At 38.4% G+C, this 23,486-nt stretch overlaps 1 protein-coding gene across 4 annotated transcripts in view; it reads left to right on the plus strand.

Annotated features, from left to right (window-relative positions):
* The window catches only part of SMYD3 (SET and MYND domain containing 3), a 430,287-nt gene that overhangs the window by 42,524 nt on the left and 364,277 nt on the right, over positions 1 to 23,486 (plus strand). For all 4 annotated transcript variants that reach the window (XM_069800594.1, XM_069800593.1, XM_069800595.1 and 1 more), the window contains exons 2-5: positions 6,783 to 6,846; positions 15,413 to 15,520; positions 16,633 to 16,690; positions 22,621 to 22,757. In XM_069800594.1, the coding sequence (XP_069656695.1) occupies positions 6,783 to 6,846; positions 15,413 to 15,520; positions 16,633 to 16,690; positions 22,621 to 22,757 (367 nt within the window). The remainder of the gene's footprint in view (positions 1 to 6,782; positions 6,847 to 15,412; positions 15,521 to 16,632; positions 16,691 to 22,620; positions 22,758 to 23,486) is intronic.

Genomic DNA, 23,486 nt, shown 5'->3' on the forward strand with positions numbered 1-23,486 from the left:
CAAGACTTAAGTTACGGGAAGTCATCCTGAATAACCTGTATTTTTGTTTGTGTTAGTAGGTGGTGTGCTTGGGAGTACAAATGCCTTAACTAAACTTTCATCACAGGCCAGATGCTTTGGTTATTCATGTTTTCTCCTTTTTTTTTTTTTTTTTTTTTTTAACCTGGACAATGCAATGCTACTTCTGCAGTTGTTCAGGAGGTATAAAGTAGATGATTAGTATATTTCAAAATAAAGTAGGTGTGTTTTTCATATATAAAAGGTCTTAGTTCTCACTTGAATAAGAGACTCTGATCATTGATGGTTAGCTGTAGTTCCTATCTTTTAACCCTAAATATTTGTCATTCTTGCTACTTCTCCCCGTGCTGCTGTTGGGTTAAAGATTAATTCATATACTTACTCAACACAATGAAGCATGCAAATGGAGAATATGGGAGATTTTTGCATGACTTTTAGGGACATAGATTTCAAAGGCTTCTGACCTGTTGTACTCTGGTTTGCCCAGACCCCGTGGGTTATGTGGGACCCAAGAGCAGTGTGCAGAAAAACCCAGCAGCCTTATTTCAGAGACCATGGGGCGCATGGAGGATGGCTTCTCCTCCACCAGCTGATGTGCAATTGCAGAGTGGGTCCAGCACCCTGGCAGGGGAGAAAGGGGGAAGCCCTGAGCCTGCGAAGCTGCCCCAAGTCAGCACCCAGGGCATTGGAGGGGTTGGGAACCCCTGCTGTAGGTATGGCTCGCTGGCTGTGGAGGGTTGTTGCTTGCCAAGGGCTTGGATTTGGGATGTTGCAGAGGCATACGCCCTGGGGTTGTTGCTGCCTGGCCCTCAGCACCCTTTGTCCTTGTCCCCAGAGCTGTGCTGTGGCTTTTGGTATGCTGAAGATGCCCCCCACCAGCAGTGTCTGGTGCCCACCTGGGTCAGGAGCGGAGTAACAGAGTAGCTGTGCCGCTACACTGTGTTATTCTTCTTCTGGGAAAGAGGTGAGGAAAGGAAGTTGTAGTTGCATTTAACATAACCCCTCTGCTCTCAAATCTACCAAATTTAAAATGGCTGTTATTTGCATCTTTATTATTAGAGGACAGAAGCATATTAATAAAATAATGAATGACATGTTTGCTTATTGTAGTTATTGATTGCTTTCACTTTGTGACAGGTCTGAAATGCACACACTTGAGAAAATCCAAGTAGGCTTCATGCACTTGACATGTTCGACTGAATTGCAAAGGTCTAAGAATTTGTTCAGGAAATTAGTTCAACATGGCGTATGTCTGAAAGAGCTGCTCTTTTGTTACATGTATTATAGTGCTGGATTATTAACTGAAAAACAATATCAATGACAAAAATGCAGCAGGGGATTTGTGTGAGATTGCCCTTTTTTCCTGCAAGCTGTGGCAGAAGCAGAAGTGTGAATAAACTGCATAGAAAGGAGTGTTGAGCACAGTCTGGTAATCAAATGTTCTGTTATATGTGACACTTACCTTGTGAGTGGGGCTGAAAGTCAAGTGCCCGCAATCAGCAGAGAAGTGTAGATGCATTTTCATTACAAATTAAGTAGTGTAATTGTATTTGCTTGGGTTTTGTTGTATTTTTTAAAATTATATTAGGCCCTTTCCTGGCAAACAGAAGTATTTCGTGATGTTTTTAAAAGGCTATGTTTTGTATGTTGTGAGGGCACAGGTGTGGCTCTGATAGGACCTGACAGTCCAGGCAAACCCTCGTCAACCTCTTCACTCTGATTCAGACTTGGCACGTTCTTAGGAGTTTAGCTATGCTTTTTCAGGCTGCCTCCTGTGCTGCCACTCATACTTGGAAGCAGCTTCCCATAGACCTGGCTGCCTTGCTGCTCATCGTCAGCCCCTCCTTACAGTGCTCTGGTCTTCTCGTACCTTTAACAAAAAGGAATTTTAAAAAAGCCAGAAAAAAAAAAAAGTTATTTTGCTGGGGACAGTGTGTATGCCACTTCCAGTTGAACTATCTTACTAGTTTTTTCCCTACCTCATAGGTTTTCTTTTGTTTCCTGTCCACATCATCCCCTTGGGACTTCTTCCACCCACCTATATATTCAGGTTTATTTTCTTCCCTTCTCAGTACACATTGGGAGAGCTTATTCTGTGAATGGTGTTTGTAGACAATAATGATGAAAAGATTTAGTAATATCCAAATTTCTCAGGGTAAAGATTCTTCACCTGACTGTAACACCATGGTAGAGGACAACTGACGACACCTGCCTAGTTTATTCTTGCGGATTTATTTTAGTACACTCTGTGATCCTCACTTGTGCTTGCTGTTTCATAAAGGGTTGTAGTCATTTGAAAAATCTTGTTGAAGCTGTATTGGAAAATTAATAATGTATTTTCAATTGCTGCATCTTTCTTTCCTTTTCTATTGCAGCAGAAACTTTTTCAGAGATTAAAGTATTACTGAATGCATTAGATCAAATTCTGTGCCTTTTCTCATCCATGAAATTAGTCACATTAGACGAGATGCAGTAGATACCTTGTGAGTAACCTGATACTGTCTCCAGATCATGTTTACAGGTAATGAGAAATGCATGGGAGTGTTTGACAGTGACTAAAATTGTTTCAGTAAAGCCTATAACATTAATAAAATATCGAGAAGGACAGGAATAAACTAGGCAAATTGTCTCACTTTTTAAAATGTTCTAAAATACATGAATGCTATATATATGAATACGTGAATTATATTCTTAAATTCTTTATATTCAGATTAAGTGTTTTAGATCATGCTGTTTTATGTTTATAATGTCATGTAGCAAGATTCATAGATGCTATAAATGTAAGGGATTTTTTTTAGTCCAAGAGGAAGGAGATGATTGGAAGAAAAGACAACAATTTCATCAGTAGCTTTACTATGCAGCTCTCTAACAGGTGTTCTACATCTGCTTGTCATTCAGAGAAACCCCAAAAGATGAATGGATAGTTCACTCATTATATGGTGCCAGCAGGGAGTCACCTTATTCAAATAATCTGACTGGTAGTGTCAGTTTGGCAAAATTCCAAGTTTTGAGTGATGGTCCTTAGATTTTTGTGTGTGTATGCATTTGTTACTGCAGCATCTTTAACGCTTAGGAACAAAGGATACAAAGGAAATAATCCTGTAAAGTATTGACACTCGGTGGGTGCTGAAGGAGTTTGATGCTTTGTGGTGACAGGTCCACTAATTGTTTTACAAAAGAATGAATACATGTTGGTGACTTAACACCAATGATTCCAGTAAATCCTGGCCTCTTGGAAAAATACCAAGAGGTATACCAAGGCAAGGTATGCTTGCAGTATATTAAGGTTGTTGGATCTAGCCTTCTAATGGAAGAATGAAATCTGTAAGAGAGACTTCTCCAATAGTTATGGGCATTCATTCATTTAAATTCTGGCTCCAGAAAGTTATAATTACTCTGCTTTGAGAATCTGTTTTACTTGTTGCTGCTGAGACTTTTTGGTACTTTAATGTGTATGGAACTAAAGTTGCAAATGCTCTGTTATTGAAGTCCTAACTCATTACTGTGTTTTGATGAATATAATTTATAACAAAAAAGTCTGCCTTCAAAACGGTTTTGCTCAGTCATTCTGCAGTAGGGTGAGCACTTGGTCACTCAGATAATACTCTATAATGGCAAGGAGAAGTTTGATAGAGGCTACTAGCATGGGTGTAGAATATTGAAGGAGGCATCCAGAAACAGAGAGGCTGAAAGCTCCTCCATGACCTCTCTGTGATTCTGTACAGCCATGTAAAACAGACCTGTAAAGAGCAACAGGGACATGCTGCAGAGTTCCTGTCTTGAGGGCTGCAGCTGTGCGTGTGGCGAGCTGATCTGCAAACCAAAGCTCTAGGCACTTGGCTTTCTTTTTTTGTTCTAGGTCAGTAGGCAGATTTTTAGTGGTAATGTTGCCTATTATGTTGTGAATGGTTCACTGGCAGACTCTGAAGATAATAAAGAGGTAGCTGAACAAGTTAAAGTTCTCGCAGTGTCTTCTTTCAGTAATTTGAAAGGTTTAGCTTCAGAAAAGTTTTAATCTATCCTGTTAATTATGAAATATCTAGAAAGGAGATGTAGATTTCTTATAAATGATTCTCTTATGTCCTTGATAAAATGTGCTGCTTAGTATTAAAAGATGTGTCAAAACTTGTCTTGGTGGGAAAGAATTTGTATGCATAGTTTATGAGCATGTATTTATACCAGGACTGCTTCTGATATCCAAACAGCATTTCCGCTTCTTTTTTTGTCTACAGTAATTATTCTGCTGGAGTGTATTTCTTCACAGAATTACTCTGATGTGAGCTTCTAGTCTAAAATGAGAAATATCTGCTCCTTTATCATAAGCTGGTTAAAGTTGTGTCATTGCTCAACCTTGAAAGTGAAACAGCTCTCCCCAGCTGGCAAAATGAAGATTTCACGCTTGTTTCTAACTCTGAATCATCATCAGGCATTGCACCTTAAAATCAAAAACCTATTGTGCATGTACAAGATTTTAGATTCTGTTTATAGGAATCCAACAGTTGCTAGTTTTTTTCAGTCTCCAGGGCTGGCTTTGCAGGTAGGAAGGTAAAGAAAGCACTAGCAAAACATGTGCTTTTATCTGAAATATTTCTAATTTATTTTTCTCCTGGTAGTTAGTAGGAGTGCCTATAAAATATTGTGCAGCAAAATAGTGATTTTTATGCAGTAGAAATGAAAAGATTGTTGCTTGGTTGTAATGATCTGTACATAATGCTCCTCTTAACCTTTGACCAATGTAGCTATCTAAACTCCCCGAATGCTTATGAGTCCTAAGATAGTGCATAAGCTGTTATTTTTAATAATTCAAACATAGCAATACTTTGATATGTCAGCAAAATACCTTTTCCACTTGTGGGACTTGAAGGAAAGGAGACGTTGGTGTGTGCTAGAGGATGCTCCATGGTATTTCTGGTGTTCTGCCCCTACTCCTGATGGTTTTGGTGTCATGGCTGAAATCAGTGGGCTAAATTCATCATCCAGAAGTTCTAGATTGAAGTTTGTGGGCACGTTGGTGCTGTCCTTTTTGGATGTGGCCTTTGGAGAGGGTTCTACCATTTTGAAGTAACCCATAGAAATTAAAATTTGGGGACAACCGAGTGGTGTAAGTAAAAGAAGAAAGAAAGGTCATGTCACAAAGCACTTGAGCTGGGAATCTGAGTATATAGTATGCAGCCTCCAGGTTACTGACAGCAGTGGAGGAGTTTTCTTTTGGTGTCAGCAGAGACAGAGAATTACACCTTGTTTTAGTCACGTAAGTTGGGAGTGTGAGTGAAAAGAGCACACCTAGTACTGATGTGTAGACACCAGGAATCTTGCAGAGAAAGGTCCTTCATCTGATCACTTAAACTTGCCCTTTCAATTCGAAATGAGCTGTGTTAGGTGCTTAGTTATCTCCCAATTAAATTGGAAGGCTGAATTAATCTGTATAATAAGATTCGAGGCAGCTAAATGTAAAGCACTATAGCAATGCAAAGATTGCATTACTAGAATTTCCTTTTGGGGAGGAAAGTGGCATGACTGACACATACCTCCTTCCTTGCCTTGCAGAACGATGGAGAAGGGTTACTGAGGAGTAGCTCATGGTGACAGTTTCTTGGGTGAAACTGAGCTGTGTTCAGCTGTGTGCAGCTCACAAGCTAACACTGGCGCCCAGTTAGGTGCCGTGCTTGGTTAAGCTCAGAGGGATGGCCAGGAAGAAGTTTGAGGAGAAGTAATAAGGATTATGCCGTCCTTACAGTCTAGTTAATTGTTATGTCTGTAATGTAACTCTCCTGCCTTCAGTTTTATCAACAACAACAAAAGATATATACTGTTTTCCCAGCCTAATGAATGCCCATAAAGCGTGTAAATAACTTTGCATGTTAAGAAATCAAAGTGAAAACTTCCCAGCGTTACCAGAAAAATGTAACATGTTCAGTATTTTCTGCAGGAAAATAAGAAGGGAGGGAAGCTTCGAAATCTATGTCTTGTTTCTACTCATCTGAAGTAACTCTCTTTGCTTGAACTTATGTATTTGAGGTGTAAGACTTGCTGTGTGTGTACTTTCACATTTAATATTTCCTTAGTGTCTAAAAATTTACAGAACTTCAGTGATGTTTTCTTAACTCATGTAACTGTAAACTAAGACAGCATCAGAAAATGGTACTAGAGTCAGGAGGTGCTTTTAACCTTTAGATTGTGATATATAGCTATGGTAGTTACCTTCTAGCTTTCACTGGATTTTTATCCCCTCCCCCACCAGTGAATTTGTATTTTGGTCTCACTGTCCACCAGTCAGAAGTATTTTCTTAGAGGAGCAATTTCTGCTGATGTGTCAACTTCAGACTCTGTTATAAAGTTATAATTTGATGTCACAACTGCAAGTTCACAGCAAGGTCTTTCTTGAGACAGTGACGCTTGCTTAATACAAGATTCAAGATAGATAACAAATAGATTAACTAGCTGTATTGCACAGCTCTAATTATGATGTTATTTACAAAATCAAACCCCTCAGGGTTATAGCTATATGGCAAAAAACCCCCATATTTGATATCTTTACTCCTGATCCAAAGTGACCCAGAGTTGCCAAGTAAAGGATTGTGAATATAGCTTTGAACGTAACCATGCACAATTTCTTCTTGCATAACAGTGCGTTTTAGACTACTCTTGTTTTTCAGATATTTTTCTTGCCTTGGGATATTCGAAAATTGCTAGTTATGCAAGAAGGATAAACAAAGCTCTGTTTGTATTTATAACTGGTTTTCTTTTTTTTTTTTTCTAAACAGGAATGAACATCTGCACAGATGCTCTCAGTGCAAGGTTGCTAAATACTGTGGTAAATCTTGTCAGGTAAGATGAAAAATAGCAGCTATAAAGGGTTGAAGAAAACAGGCATTTGAATACTTCATTTACAGGGTCTCCATGCGTTTTGCACATTGTCATACCTCCCCACTGCAATTTCTTATTTGTGGTTATGGACAGAGTGTGTAAACATGCTGCCTTGTTGTATTTGAGTATTTTTATAATTACAAATATGAGATTATAATTAGTGCAATAGACAAAACTAAGCTGAAATGTGTGGTCTTTGGCTGTGCTTGGTTAGAGGGGGAGGAATAATTCTGCAGCTTTGTTGGCTGTAGACTGAAGGCTCTAAGTCAATTTTGCAGTAAAACATTTTGTATTTCAGGAGTAATTTTTATCATGGCAAAGTATATATTCCATTTTTTTCAGAGGAAGTAAGGGTCAAGAATGTGCAGAGAAGAGGTGGCCTTGGACAAAACTGCATCTCTGAGGAGGTTTTTAAGAAGATGGAGCTAGGCTCTTCACAGTGGTGCATGGCAGGAGGACAAGGGACAACAGGCTTATGCTGAAAGAAGAGAGGTTCACATGGAATATAAGGAAAAATTGTTTCACCCTGAGGACAGCCAAGAGGTGGAACAAGCTGGCCAGGGTGTTGGTGTTATCTGCATGCTTTGTGGATTTCAAGACCCCTCTGTATAAAGCTCTGAGCTGGGTCTGACTCCAAAGCTGACCATGCTTTGCAACTAGAGATCTCTGTAGATCCCTTCCAACCTGAATTATCCTGTGATTTTATCCTATGAAAGAGTTCTTAAAGGTGTTCAGACTTAAAACCTTAGCTTTTATAATTGGGTTGTATTATCACTTAAGCATGTGTGCAGGACTTGGTACTGAGTAGACATGCAAGGGTAAATGACTGTGTAAGGTCTAATACAGCGGAGGACCAGGCACCTGAGATTTTAACCATGAGGGTTGCTTTACAGAACCGTTGAATTTTTAAATGATTCTTCTTTGATTTGCATTGTGATTTCTGTGGTTTTTGGCTTGGTGTTTGTTTTTTGTTTTGGTTGTTTTGGTTTTTTTCTCCTGAATAGAGAAAAATGAAGAAAACCAACTAATGGTCAAAACAGACTGTAGTGGTACTCTGTTAAACGTATATGAATTTAACTTTTTAAATTAAGTCCTTGATGTTCAAATGATCTTTTTCACATATCGTGTGCTTCTATAAAAAATTCTGCCTTTATCTGCACTGTTATCAACATGCCAGAAACCCCTCCTTTTTGGGATTAAAACATATGGAGAGGAAAAAGAGGAAGATATGTCATTTTGATTCATTGTGTGGCAAATGTTTGCAATGTACATTAGGTACTTACTGTAGCATCAATAATAATGCCACAGGTAGATTTATTATGGGAGATCATAAGGAAAATATGACTGTGAAGAATATAAAAGACCAGAGTCTTTGCAAGGTAAGTGTTTTAAGGTGGTTTCGAGGATTCCCGAGAAGGTAAACACACACACACTGACTATAAGGGAGAAAAAGCAAGCATTTTACTAACTACACACATGCGTTATGCTAAGGATTATTTTACAAAGCAAAAAAAATTACAGCTATTAACGTACTGACCCAAGGAGTGTGAAGAAGATGAACCCTCCGTACATTCTGTATATTCTTGTGCTGTCTTGTGCCGTGAGCTCAGCCCAGCAGTCGGTATGTGCCAGCTTTACGTGGGTGTCCTCACGGAGGCAACGGTGACCTTGCCATACACCGGCCCACTGCTCTTTGGAAAACTCCGGTATTTTATACATTTGTGGAGGAACGGGTGTCGACGCTTGCGGCCAGTGAGTGTCAAAACATGCCTCGGTTGCAATATAGGGAGCTTATGGCACATGCGCCCGCTGGCCAGGCACGCTGCATGTGTCATAGCCATCCCGTCTGTTGTTGGTTCATGGGCTTTGTACATGTGGCATATTACCATAATCCATCAGTCATGTCCACTGTGCTCTAACCAACAGCAGGACTTTTGCAAGGTAAGCAAAATTATGTGTGGTGCCTTGTATTCCTCCATTATTGCATGTACTACCTCCCCTAACATTGCTCAACCTCCTTATCCCCATGGTCAGTATTTCAAACAATAGACAATAAACTGTCTGTTCCCTGTGCTGACTGTGTTTCTTAGTTATCTACTTCTTACTCAGTGTTCACGCACAGACCAAAATTCCATCTTTTAACCCTTCCATACACAGTAAGTTTAAAACAAATTATCTGCCAGGAGAGTTATTGGTAAAGCTGCTACTGGCAAATCTCTAATGTGAAATGAGACTGTGCTGGCACGGACCTGCACAAGCAAGTCTGCAAGATATAATGCAATACCCTGTTCCAGTTTAGGTGTAGTAGCAATGAAGGTAGGAAATGGGGCTTCCTCCTTGGGGAAAACAGTTACGTGAACGTGCTTCAGGTATTCACACTGGATAACCTGAAGCCATCTTGGGTATCTGCTTTGTGCTTCCAGCTCTAGGGTTCATGTGATGGAAGCCATCCACAGTTGTAGGTATTCATTTCAGCAAGACAGGCTACTGCTGCTAAAAGTAATCTGCACTTAAAATGCTGTGTATTTACTGTTGCATAATATCTTGAACTGTTAATATCAATAAATATTGAATTATTATATAGTATTCTGTGATATTAGGTAGCAATTGAGAATAACTGAAAAAATGTTATTTTCTAGTCAAAACAGTGAATTTATTGGGATAGGTGACTCAGGGCAGATGATCCAGATAAAACTGAGACCAGCCAGATCTGTTTGCTTTTGAGGACTGTCCTCTAATTCTTATTTCTTTTGATAAGCTAGCTAAACTACTGTGCAGCTGTGGTTTTATAGCAGCTGTTAGCAAAGCTCTCCTTGGCCAAGCCAAAGGCTTTGTGCTCTACTTTAGCCTCTGTAGCTTTAGTGCAATTCATTAATATGTGCACTTCTAATTAAACTAATTGCTGAACAAAATAAACAGCAGGGTATTGAATGAAATTGCAGTCTGCACATTTAAAAAAGTGAATATTGGCAGAACAGGACTATTTTAGGTTTATAAATACAGATAACTTTGAAATGCAAGTTGTGTGGTTGGATTTACAATTTATACTTAGTTGCAGAATGATTTGATTTTTTTTTTTATGTGTGTTAAATGAACCCTACAACTCAAAACACTTAGCTTAGGCTTAAAAACTCAGTTTTCTGGAGTTTTCTGGTTAATATATTAAATGAAATCAGAATTAATGTAAAAATCTGACTTAAAAAAAAAAGATTAGTCTGAGTAGCTGAACTAGGTTTAGGATAAAGGTGGACTTTGTGAAGGAAACTTCAAAGTAAATGCAGTAGGGGATTTCTATGTTAGCATATGCCAAAATGAGCCATTTTAAAATCTGAAAATACCTTGTAAAAATCTTCATTTAATTTATAATGTCAGGTGGTTTAGAAAAATTGTCTTTGGGCTAACCTGTAGGAGAAGAAATACTCTTTTAAAAGATGTTTCCCTTTTTGGAACTTAATATGAGAATTATTATCCTTTAAGGACATCTGTGGTCAGAGACAGGAATCCTCAACAAAACTACATAGGAATTAGAATTTCTGGTTTGTAGAAATCTCCATAATGTCAATATTGAAAATTTCAAGTGAGTTCTGCCAAATTTCAAAATTTCCTCCCCCACCCCGACCATTTGAAGCAGTTTGCTTTCACTTTTACCACTTTAATTTGCTTCAAAAAATATTAGAAATGTGGGACTGGAAGTTAACAGAAGAGATCCTTTGGGCTGACCTTTTTCAACTGAATTCTGGTTTCAGGATTAAGTATATGTAGACCTTTTGCTTTTAAATGCTTTTTTCAGTTGGACTGCATTGACTTTTGCCCCTCTGACAATTCTCCGTGTAGCCCCTTTCCCACTTGTTGATGCCTAGTTTCCTGGAGCTGTCTCCTAGCAGTGTTACGTTGGCTGGGTGTCCCTCCAAACATAGAGTTACCACGTCTGCTGCTCCTCGTAGTCACTGCTGTGATCTCCCCTGGCAATGTTTATTAATTTGGTGCATTCCATAGACTGGGGACCAGTGATATAGATGATAATCCCTGAAAAATGGGAGAGTCATTTCAGGCAAAATTCAGAATGTGCCATTATCAAACATTATTGAAAAGGCTTCATTTAAAAAAAAAAAACAAAAACCAAAAAACCAAAACCCAACAAAACTCAGACACATTTTGTAAAAATTTGAATGGTCCTTTGGAAATTACAAATTAGGTCTTTTTAACAAATTAAAACCTTCCAATGGAAAAATATTGCACTTGGAATTTTTTTTTTTTTTTTTTTTTTTTTATGAGCTCTAGTCTTTAACTGCTTTTCAGTAGCATGTTAATCTGCAGGAAGCATTCATTTTTTGATCCTGCTTAGGAGACAAGGGAAACCTTAGTTTCATCTTTCATAGGGTTACGGGATGTTGGGAGACAGGGATAGTGTATGTCTGTGCAAGAATGTATGCACGTTGGCAAAACAGCTCAGCTGAAAATATGCAAGACCTCGCAGGCAGATGTGAGGGTCTTTGCCCGTGCCCTGAGTCAGCCTGGGTTGTCCAGTGAAACCGAGTGATGCATTGGTGTTGCTGTGGTGCTGGTTTGGGGGGGGGGGCAGACTCTCAATCTGCCACCAGTAAACAGCTATATGCTGCACTATCTCCCAAGCTGTGTAGGTGCTGACCCCTTCCACTTCAGTAAAGCCTGAGAAATTGAGCTTGAATGAGAGACAATGATTTGGGAGGAGGTAAAAGGAGGGATATCCTTTCTGAGTTACTAAGTGTAGTGAAGCCCAGAGGAGGAGGGATGAGTACTGCTCTGCACTGTTTACTTGTCTGTCTTTGCCTCCTTCTGACAGCATTAATTTCTTATGGGGAAAAAAAAAAATCTGTTGCAAAATTGGAAGACCTTGTGTGGCGGGAAGGGAGAAGGGTTGTACCAGGTGGCCGTACCTCTGCACTATAGTATTTATACTCATGCTGGATACGGGATATAAAAACCTTGACTGAAAGCCAGGATACGCAGAGTTAAGAAAACCTCCCACTGAGAACTGTGGGACTAATAGAAGCCCACCAATATTGTTTAGAGATTGACTTTAAAAGTAGGTCTCTCAGGGTCACAAATCTTCATAGTTTCATGTTGTTCTGTAACTTGTACCCTTGTTTTCTGGGTAGTGAGAAGAAATATTGTTGATTTTCATTATATTTAATGCATTTGGAGCTTTTCCCCCTCTCCATGGCCAGTTGGGGGGGAAGTAAATGGCAGTCCCCGTTCCAGCGCTCCTTCTGCAGAGTCATCAGAATAATTCCTTTTTGACATCAGTTTCGGCTGAAGCGCTGTTTTGCGGAAGGTGTGTTTGAACTGTTCTCACGTGGGAATGCATCTCAAAGAAATGTGGCATATGATGCTGTGTGGTACTGCATATTTCATCTCATTAAGGCTTTATTGGTTGGGTAAGCTATTAATCATTTTGATGTCACCTCTAGCATGTTTAAAATTCTGTGCAACATTTATGTAGGGAAAAAAAATTGACATATAAAGGCTTACTCCAAAGAACAATTTTAGTTTAAGTGGGATAAAAATGCCAATATAATTATATTACACAGAATGATGTCTGGATATTTACAAGCATGACCTTGTTTCTTGTAGACAAGAATAATTCTATTCAGCACTAGATACTTAGCTTTTATTTGTCAGACAGCATGTGACATTAACTGTATTTGGATTAATGCCTTCTTGGTGTCATTTCTTCCCCTTGTAGAGTTATGGGTAAAGGAAATGAAATCACAAATCTCCGATGTATCTGAAAGAAATAAAAAGTCCAATTTATTATGTGTAAGCCAAAGGAAAAAAAAAAACCAAAACCAAACCTGAATGAAGTAGAATAAATGCTACTGGTGCTGAAATCTAGTTACCTGAAACAATTCTCCCACTTAAATGCAGCTTAAGAGAAAATTGTTTGATAGCCTTTGTAATCTTTATGACTAGCATGTCAGCATCTACAGGTGTGATGTACACTTGTACATATCACTGCCATTCCCTCTTTTTTTTATTGCTGAACATCTGATTTCTTTATATTAGACATTTTATCATTTTCTGTGTGGCAGTTACCTAACAGAAGCTGTTTTTCTGAGTTACATTTTTTTTTTTCCTTACTGCCTATCTATGAGAATGTCACCTTCAGAAGCCCTTGGTTATTCTGAGTTCTTGTCATTGTAGCAATTTTTTGTTGTGCCCTGTTGTTTCAATTTGCTTTTTAAAAGTATTTGAAACAGCTGGGTGACTTCAGACATATACTGTGAATATGTAAATAAAATGTGTAAATATGTACTATGTTAATGAGATGGGCTTGCAGGTTTTTTTTAAATTACAAACAATTTTCAGCTTGTAAAGACAGAAGGCAAAAAAAAAAAGGTTATCAGAAATTTACTGTCTCTTTCAACATGTTTCTTTAGCTGAAGACTCATTCTTTTTGCTCTTCCACACTGATTTGGGGGGGACAAGGAAAGGGGTGGGAAGACATATTTCAATATATAGCAGCTTTCCCTCACCTTCATCCTGTCTCTTCTCTGCTGTGGAAGTGTTAGTCTTTGTCTGCTACTCCAATAGAAATGGCCCATGAAACAAAAATTGCAGGTTCAGGTAGTACATGCAACTAGAATATTATTGGTTCCGTCTTCTATTTTGGTAAATTTTGGTTACAGCAACCATTCCTGGTCTGAATTGTGAAAATATCATCACCAGTCCTTCCAGCCATGGGCATTAATGCCTCATCCGCTCAGGGATCTTTGGGGACAGTTTTTGCACCATGGAAAACTTGACCATTGCTTTAGAGCAGCTGCGTTTTGGTGAAGGGGATGGACTCTGAAGGCCTCTGATTGCTAAGTGAACGCTTGCTTAGACTGTTGTGTATGTTGGCAGAATTAAGATAGTAGAGGAAATGTTAGCATCCCTTCAAGTTCTCTCCAATCTTGTGAAGAATGCAGTTCCATCTCTCTTTGCCACAATGAAATGGGAATAAGACCCCATTTATTTATCTAATAAAAGTTTCAGCTAGCTGTAATGGTGATACCAATTTGAATGAAGCTGATAATGCTATTTATAGCATGTTGCATAACGGTAAAGAAAATGGTTTTTATAGCAGGAACACGGGACAAAAAATGGTTTCTGTACATTTCTATCTTTACATTCTATTGTTCTATCTTTACATGTTCCTTTTGTGCATTAAAGGCTTTAGATACAATGTTCAAAAACATATGGTATGAACAATATTGCCAGACAGTAGCATGAAGCACACTGAAGTAAGGTTTGTATTGGCAAGGAACTGGAATGGGAACTTGACCATACAGTTTTTTTGTTTGTTTCTCTTAGGTTTTCTTAAAGGTAAAGTTAAATTCTGGAGTAGCATAATAGTGATAATGTTTTGTCCTGAACCTGCACTGCTGCAGATCCAGCGTCCATAGTATCAGTTACACAATTAATAACACTAGGGGAGGGAATGGTGTGTTGGGGTTGGTTTGAGTGGATAACCCAGCCTGTACCTTTCCACAACACTCACATTATAGCTGCAGTCTTAGGCTATGCTGGTAAAGTGTGTGTGTCGTGGTTTAACCCCAGCCAGCAACTAAGCACCACGCAGCTGCTCACTCACTCCCCCCACACCCAGTGGGATGGGGGAGAGATCGGGGAAAAAAAAGTAAAACTTGTGGGTTGAGATAAGATGAGTTTTATAGAACAGAAAGGAAGAAACTAATAACGATAAAAATAACAATATTAACATGACAATAATAATAATAATAAAAGGATTGGAATATACAAAACAAGTGATGCACAGTGCAATTGCTCACCACTTGCTGATTGATGCCCAGTTAATTCCCAAGCAGCGATTTCCCCCCACCCCCTCACCCCCCCCCACCCCCAGGCCAACTCCCCCCAGTTTATATACTGGGCATGACATCCCATGGTATGGAATATTCCTTTGGCCAGTTTGGGTCAGCTGTCCTGGCTGTGTCCCCTCCCAACTTCTTGAGCCCCTCCAGCCTTCTTGCTGGCTGGGCATGAGAAGCTGAAAAATCCTTGACTTAGTCTAAACATTACTTAGCAACAACTGAAAACATCAGTGTGTTATCAACATTCTATTCATACTGAACCCAAAACACAGCACTATACCAGCTACTAGAAAGAAAATCAACTCTTTCCCAGCCAAAAGCAGGACAGCATGTGCTGCTGTTTCTTTGACAGTCAGCATCCGAGGTTGCCTGTGTTGGAGGCTGACTGAGTCAGTGGACATCAGTACCCAAGGAAGGTCCTGTTCCTGGTCCTTTGGGGCTGACTTTCAGCTCTGCAGTCATTCGTCCCAGCTCAGCTCAATGGCTGTGATGCTGTTGTGGTTCTGGATACCCAGGGCCAGCCCATAGCGAGGCTGAGCATGTTTGCTTGTGTGCATATATAAATAACCATATATATAAAATATTTGTGTGTATATATATTAAAAAAGGGATATATGTTATGTAAAATAACATGCAGTTTTTTCTTTCCTTTCCTTTTTAAAAAATCCTAACAGAAAGAAGCTTGGCTGGACCACAAGCAGGAATGCAGGTGTCTTAAGAGCGTGGAGCCTAATTTTCCTCCAGACTCTGTCAGACTTGCTGGCAGGATTGTTTTTAAACTAGTAAGTGACATTCATTTAGATTTATTCAATGTAGCAGACTCAGATAAATGCTTTTTCACTCTACATTTTTAATGTAATTAACAGCTAGAAAGCCGAAGTGACTGGAATTGCTGAACAAAATTGGACTGCATATTGCATTACAAGATTACTGATTAATTTGCAGAAATGCTGAAAGGATCAAGAGATACTAAAATGGACATAATTAAGCTCAAGGGACCTGTTTATCAACTTTCTCTTCCTATGACTATATGGTAGCATTCTAAACTTATTTCTGCATAGAGGGAAAGCACAGAGGGACACTGTTTCTTCTTCGATACTTCTGAAGTTATTGGTGCTTTTCCATTAACTTCACTGGGAACCTCATTCAGCCTTATTTGGTTGAGTGGTAAGGACAGAAACACTGTTAGCTAGCCCTTCCTTTGGAGGGCACAATGCCATGCTTTCAATGTTGGGTTCTCTTAACCTCAATTATTCTCTTTTTCTTTTTTTTTTTTTCCCCCCTAAACTCTCTTGGAAGTCCTGGGTGTTTGAAATTCCCACAGTTTGATTAATTTATGCAGACTAAATTTTCTGTTAGGTTAAGCAGCTTATGACTGTGTGGGATTGTAAATCAAAAAGGATTTGCCCATTTTTTTGCTGACCCTGCCATGATGCTGTTTGTCTTGGATAAAAACATGTGCATTTGTTGTGGTCTGAGGTGATAAAATATGATTTAATATCTTAATTTATACATTGTTGGGAAGAGTGTGTGTATGATTGTTTTTAAAGGGCAAATATGTACCTAGGTATACTGTGCATTAATTATAGTCACATGAAATCTGAGACTGCTAACTTCATGAATTGCTTTCAATTATAGTGTGAAGGGCCAAAGTAAATTACTAAGGGTAAGCTGCCAAAGTAAAAAAAAAAAATTAGTAGAAAGTGTTAAACACCAATAAAAATTAATATTTTTATGATAGTTTATAGAAAGTATAGAATGACCAGATTTATGTTGATGCTGTTAGCCTTACCTAATTATCTTATAGGCATATCACATTGAATAATCAATCTTTTAGAGTGTTTTCAAGATAAAGTGTGCTATGTAAGTGTTAATTATCTGTTTTTCTCTGCAGCTTAGACAATCAGTATGCCTTTCTGAGAGACTCTACTCTTTTTCCGATCTTCAGTCAAGTAAGTAATTGCCAACCATGTTGCAGAAAATGCTTCCAAGTTCTGCTTTTTAGAGAATGGCCATCTGATTTTCTTGCAGCTTGCCTTTTGAATGTCTGCTCTGTAGAATAACAGAATCAAAGACAAAACTTGCTAAAACCTCTGTGGGGAAGAACAGTTTTTTCAAAGATCAAGTAAAAAACATGTGTCTTTTTCAAGCAAAACTTCCACCTAGTTTTTTTGGTTTTAATATTTTTTCTCATTTTACAGTGTACATCTTGCCTTTTCAGTTTTTAATTTACCCAATATCTGCCTTATTACATACAGTGCCAATATTTTTATATACATATACAAAAATACATGTATTTTTACACGGAGTTTTTACTTTTTTAATATTTATGTGCTATTGCATAAAGCTTCAAAAAAAACTTCCAGAAAAAGGAAAGAAGCCTAAAATTTACAAGGGATATGTGTATGTCTGCCTTCTACATGACTTTTCAATGGAGAAAAAAAGATAAATTTGTGCAGATATTATTTTTGTGGTTTCACAAGTTTCAAATGCTTGGGTAGGAAAGGATGCTCATTATAATCTCTCAGCAGAGCTAATGTTGAAATAGAAAACTTTTTTTTCCAGATTTTGTGGTAGCTTAAAGGTTAAAGACTTATAAGGGAAGAAATACGTCCTTAGTTCATTCTTACATCTTGCTTGAAGGGATTTTCTAGAGAGTAATGTAAATATTTTGATTACCTCAACATTTTTTTAGTGTTATTCAGAGATTTGGCTGTAAACCAGCTTGATCTATTGATATAGTTAGGTAGAAATAAAACCACATAAACATAAAAAAATACAATAACTAGTATTGTGTTTTACTTGTGTACATCCTGACATTCTGCCACCTTCTCCCAAACTGCAAGGGCAAAAGACCTTAATAAGGCAACAAATTAAAAGGAATAGAGGGAATGCATTTCAATAATTTAAAATATCAGGATTTTCTGCGACGGATATTCTCAAATTGCGTAACAAAAGTTTATGGGGACTTAGATGAATATCTGAATTAAGAGCAGCATTTCCAGATGTTTCAAATGAAGTTAAAATGATGAAGACTATGGACTTCTATGCTTCGTGGCACTGCTGGGATCCAGGGAAAAAAATTCTTCACAGTGCTCTATTGTACCAATGGCTGGTTGCACAGTGGCACAGTAGGAACTGGAGGGAAGGGAAGACTTTCCCATTAAAAATTAAATATTGATCACTTTTACAGCAATTTTCTCTAGTGTAGGCCAAGATTTTTGTGTAACTGAATTTCATACAAACTGAGGTTTCTCAGTACCCTTCAGGAGATGATCTGAGCTTCCTTTAACTTGGCTGGAGACAAGGGTAATAGTGTGATAAGCAGTCTGGAAAGAAGCTTGGTATTGAACAGGCCTGAGCTGCAATGGGTAAATGGTACAAAAATCTGTAAAATGGCTGGAAGCTTCTACTAAAATTCTCATTCTGAAGGAAATGCTGATATGGCCCGTGATACAGGTGGGATGACTGTCCTCTCACTGATACAGAAACAGCTGGTCCATAGCAAGTTAGTTTAGGAGGAAGCACATGAGAGATCCACATCTACTGTTCCATCTGTGTTTACTCTAAGAGCTTTAATAACGATTCCTGTGTAATCTGAAATCCAAAGCGCAAGGTGTTCAGGAATCCTAGACGTTAACCGACATTAATACTTGATAGAACGCAGTACAAATGGCTTATGACACTTGCATAATCTTATGTGAAGGTTTTGGCTAACTCTTTCCTTTAGCTCTTTTCAGAGCTTCCTTGCTAGAGTGAATAGATGGTCTCTATGGTTTTGCAGTTAGGATAGTCCAAAAGAGTGTTTTGGGATAGTGTGACAACTTGTAGTAGCTGTGATGCTTTTTTGCTGCCTCTATATCATCAAAAAGCTACTGCTATTTCATAACATTTTTCCCATTTACTGCACAATTTACAGATGGTGTTGGTAAAGATTTACTTTGGTACTTGGTAGAATCCATAGGAAAGTCAGAAAAGCATTTTCATCTGAAGTCTGAGTATATAGGGGAAAAGATTTCATTGGAGGGAATCACATGAACTAGAAATACAGGTTGTGATCTTCTGTAGCAAAAAACTTCTCAGGAAGCATCTGTATAATAGAACATAGTGTATCAACACTAATCAGAAATATGACAGATAGAATTCTAATTAATACTCTTTTTTTTTTTCCTTTCTTTTTTTCTTTTCTTTTTTTTTTCCTGGAAGTCCAAAATATTTGAAAATTGTTATTGTCACTATGCTGTGTCAGTCTCCTTTTACACTACTCCCTTTCAATGTTACCTTATATGGTTGGGTGATTTTCAGTGTGCGTGACTTGTATAAACTGAATAAAAGCATATAAAGTTTTATACACTTATTGAATAATTATCTGAAAAAATATGTAATACATATATTAAAAAAAATCCCCCAAACATGTGGAGGCATCTACCCCTTATAAAGTTCTATTCCCAGCTCCTTCAAATTCATTGTCTACCCTGAAACTCAGGTTGTAGGAGCGGTGTCTGGGTGCATTGTTACTTTTGCTAGTTCTCATTTATTATAACACAATTCCTTACTTACGTGGTTCTACAGGCTCACTATCTGTTATGATCATTCAGAAATCAACTTTGCTTTCACTTACCAAGATTCAGTGTGCAGAAAAGAGTTTGTGTGCTGTACTATGGGCAGACTTTTTGGTACTTTACTTGTATCAGTATCAGAGCTGCATAATTAAATCCATATGCCTTATTTAGAAAACTTTCCACAGGGCTTTTATAGCATTTTCTCTCCCACACCAGGGTTCGTACACAATTGAAAAAAGTTTCTTAAAAACACAAAATGAAAACATTCCCAAATTTTGTTTCACTTTGCTTTTGGCCTTGGCTTCTTGATATGCTGTGAAAACCAGGTCTTGATCATTTGCCGTTGAAGATCCCGTGGGACTTTTTGCTGGGTTCATTAGCTCTGATGTCCCAGACAGATTCCAGTGTGGATAATTGCATTCTGCTCCCATCTCTGCCAATTCTCCCTGAAGTTCCAGTTGGATTCGATATTCTTGTTCACATCTGTCCTAAACTGTAGTGCAGTGTCCATTTATGCCATGCTGCTTGCATGATTCATCTTCTCCATTCTAGAGGTGTTTATTTGCTAATAGTGAAGCATATCGTGCCTTCTTCTCTTTGTCATAATGCATTTTGTAATGCACATCAGGTAAAGATGAATGACACGATGTCTTGAAAAATTACATTTGAAGGAAAAAGCTTCTTTAGTTTCAAAGGAATATTATATAAGAAATGCAAGTGTATGTTTATGGTTTTTTTATTTTTTTAAACTTGAGTTTTGCAATCATCTAAAAGTTTGCTGCTTTTCTTGAAGAGACAGTCCTCATAGATACGATACTTTTCTATACCAGAGATTTCCACACATTGTGAAGAGCACACATCTGGATTTCTAACATGTACGTTCATTCAGGCTTGCAAGATCACCCTCAAATGTCCACACTGTTAAGATGCACATGGGTAGCGCTGGGGGTAGCTATAAAAAGGCAAATACTTTGGTTAAATAAGCTTTGTGCCAGGTATGGAGGGGCATATCTCAGCATTCTTAGTACTAACTGGTTTGAACTTAGTGAGGAGCTGAATCTGCTCTGAGAGAGCATGTGTCTCCTTCCCCAGCACTAGTAGGGACAGACCACCCTTAAGATTCCTCTGGAGTCATTGCTTGCTCAGTACGTTGCAGAATCACCCCAAGGATGGCTTGTAGATGGCATTTCAGCAGCAACGACTGACCATTGGAATGGGGGCAGATCTTGGAAAGTGTTACTTTATGCTGAAATGGAAACAATATACAGTAGATAATATAGATGCTTCTTGAACTCTGTATATAGCATGAACAGGGGTACATTTGCCATAATACAGTGTACTGATAGGACTGCATCATTCAGCACTCTGTGGCTCCAGAGAAAGTCTAAATAGAACTGAAGAGCTTGTGAATAAGGAAACCCATACCAGACTAGAAGCAAATTGTAGCTGGTTCCACTGGAAGACTTCTGGCTGATAGCTGTCCATGGGTACTGGCCATTTTAGTAAGCCAGCATTTAGTGTACTGCTGGAAGTAGTTCAAAGGAGATTATTAAAGCAGCTCACCTGTGTGGTGTGTGAGAAATGGAAACTCCAAGATAGCCAATTTACAACCTACAAAATAGCCAGTACTTTCAAGCAGAGGAATGCCAGGTGGGATAGAACACAGAAACACACTAGCTGGCTGTTTAACCAAACCCAGTGGCAGCTGCTTTAATTGCATCCTCTTTTTAAGTGAGTGACTAGGAGTTAGCTTTAAAGAGGAACACAGATCTTGAATTGTCCTTCCAGGAGGGCAGCGAGCTTGGTTCTAAAGTATGGGGAAGAACCTTTCTTGGTAAAAGGTTATTTCCATTCCCGTTAAGGATAGGTGTTTGTCCTGGTTTCAGCTGGGATAGAGTTAATTGTCTTCCTAGTAGCTGGTATAGTGTGCTGTGTTTTGAGTTCAGTATGAGAAGAATGTTGATAACACACTGATGTTTTCAGTTGTTGCTCAGTAGTGTTTAGACTAAAGTCAAGGATTTTTCAGCTTCTCATGCCCAGCCAGCGAGAAAGCTGGAGGGGCACAAGAAGTTGACACAGCCAGGGGACCTGACCCAAACTGGCCAACGGGGTATTCCATACCATGGGACGTCCCATCTAGTTTAGGAACTGGGGGGAGTGGGGGCGGGGAATCGCCGCTCGGGGACTGGCTGGGTGTTGGTCGGCGGGTGGTGAGCAATTGCCCTGCGCATCATTTGTACATTTCAATCCTTTTATTATTGCTGTTGTCATTTTATTAGTGTTACCATTATCATTATTAGTTTCTTCTTTTCTGTTCTATTAAACCGTTCTTATATCAACCCATAGAGTTTTACTTCTTTTCCTGATTTTCTCCCCCATCCCACTGGATGGGGGGAAGTGAGTGAGCGGCTGCGTGGTGCTTAGTTGCTGGCTGGGGTTAAACCACGACAGTGTTTAAAATAAAATAACAATTCACCATTATGTAGAGATGAGATTGATTCATAGTGCATAATAATCCTCTTTGCCTTTTTTTTATAGACTGATACTTGAATTTGTTCAACTTCACGTTCTCCATTTAGGCCTTATTCTTTTTGTGGTAACTGGCAGGAAAAAGAAAATGTGAAGCAGGTAATCAGGCACTGAACTTACTAGGGCAGCTGAGTTTCGCTTTCCATGTTATCAGTGACCTGATGCATGCATGATCACTTCATTAGAAAATAAGGCACTTTGTTTCTTTCTGTTTTAGGAGTCCCATCCGTAAAGCATGAATAATGGTGCTTTAGTATTGGATAAAAGTGGTACTTGCTTAATATTCTTCCGTATCCATTCCATTTACCAGCTGCTGTGTATGAAACTACCTTTGTCTCTAAAATACTTTCCCTTTTGATCTGCCAGCATAAAGTGTTTCTGACACATCTGTGGAGAATACAGTATAAAAATATGCACTGCTGTAAGGAGGATGGTACTACCGCATAAACTTTCAAGCACATTTCTAATGTTACAAACCCATATGCCTAATTTTTGTATGTAATGTCTTACATCTGCTTACACATCTGCTTTATCTATTGGCTTTTGATCTTTAACTCACCATTGTGTTCATATGATTTGGCAGTAGCAACCTCATAAACTCTTCTGTGTGTTGATAGGTAGCTGTCAGAAAAACTGACAAATGTCCGCCCTCTGTCAAAATTGCCCTCTGTCAAGATTAATTCTGGGACTGGAAATGTCTAGACTGTGTGGCTGTGATTGGACATTTTCAAAATGTTGGTGAAAGGTTCTGTTTATGACATGATATACTTTTTTCTTCTCTTCCCCTTAAGATACTGAACAGTTAAGTGAAGAAATGAAAGATGGCCTCAGGCACCTTGCACAGACATTGCAACTGTATTTGAAAATGGAGATCCAGGATGCGTCTCACTTGCCACCTGTAATTGACTTTTTTCAGATCTTCACAAAAGTAAGTGTTAAAATGTGATTGCTTGACAACTCATAAATTATCCTTTCCTTGTGTTCTTGATTTATTTTTGAGTGGAAGTTCAGTAGATACATCCAGAATGTGATATATTACAAAGTGAAATCAAACTATTTATTTTTTTCTATTCAGTCAGTATTTAAGCAGAAGTATAGCTTTTATATAATTGTAACACTTCAAAATTAAAGCAGCAGCCAGAGGATATTTTTTCTTTTCCTTTTTTAAATTATCATGTTGAAGATCTTGGGGAAGGGGGGAAAGTTGCATTAAAAACCAAGCAAGTTCAAAAACAATTGAGTCAGTCAAAGTAATTTTTCTACAGTAAAAAAGAGCATATAGCATCATTCTTCAGCCTAGAATTTTTCTGCAAAGTGCAATATCTTATATTTGCAGATATACTCCCATTCCATTTTGTCATTTAGTAGTAAGTGTTAATGGGTGTTCCTGAGAGTACTGTATTCCACAAACTGCTTTCTCAGGGGCCATGTGGATCATTTATTCTAAAAGGCTACATGTAATGTACTTGAAATTAACTTCCACAATATGTAAACTGTTTGTTATGTTACTAACTAAATATTGTTGGCTTTTGCTGTACATATGTTATTGCTTTCAATTCAGAAGCTAGCAGAAATACTTCATACGGAGAATACTTATAGTTTTAACTTGATTTAATTTTTTTGATTTCTTACTGGTTGATAAATTCTACCATAAGTT

Source organism: Haliaeetus albicilla, chromosome 13 (assembly GCF_947461875.1).
Source record: "Haliaeetus albicilla chromosome 13, bHalAlb1.1, whole genome shotgun sequence".
NCBI lineage: Eukaryota > Metazoa > Chordata > Aves > Accipitriformes > Accipitridae > Haliaeetus > Haliaeetus albicilla.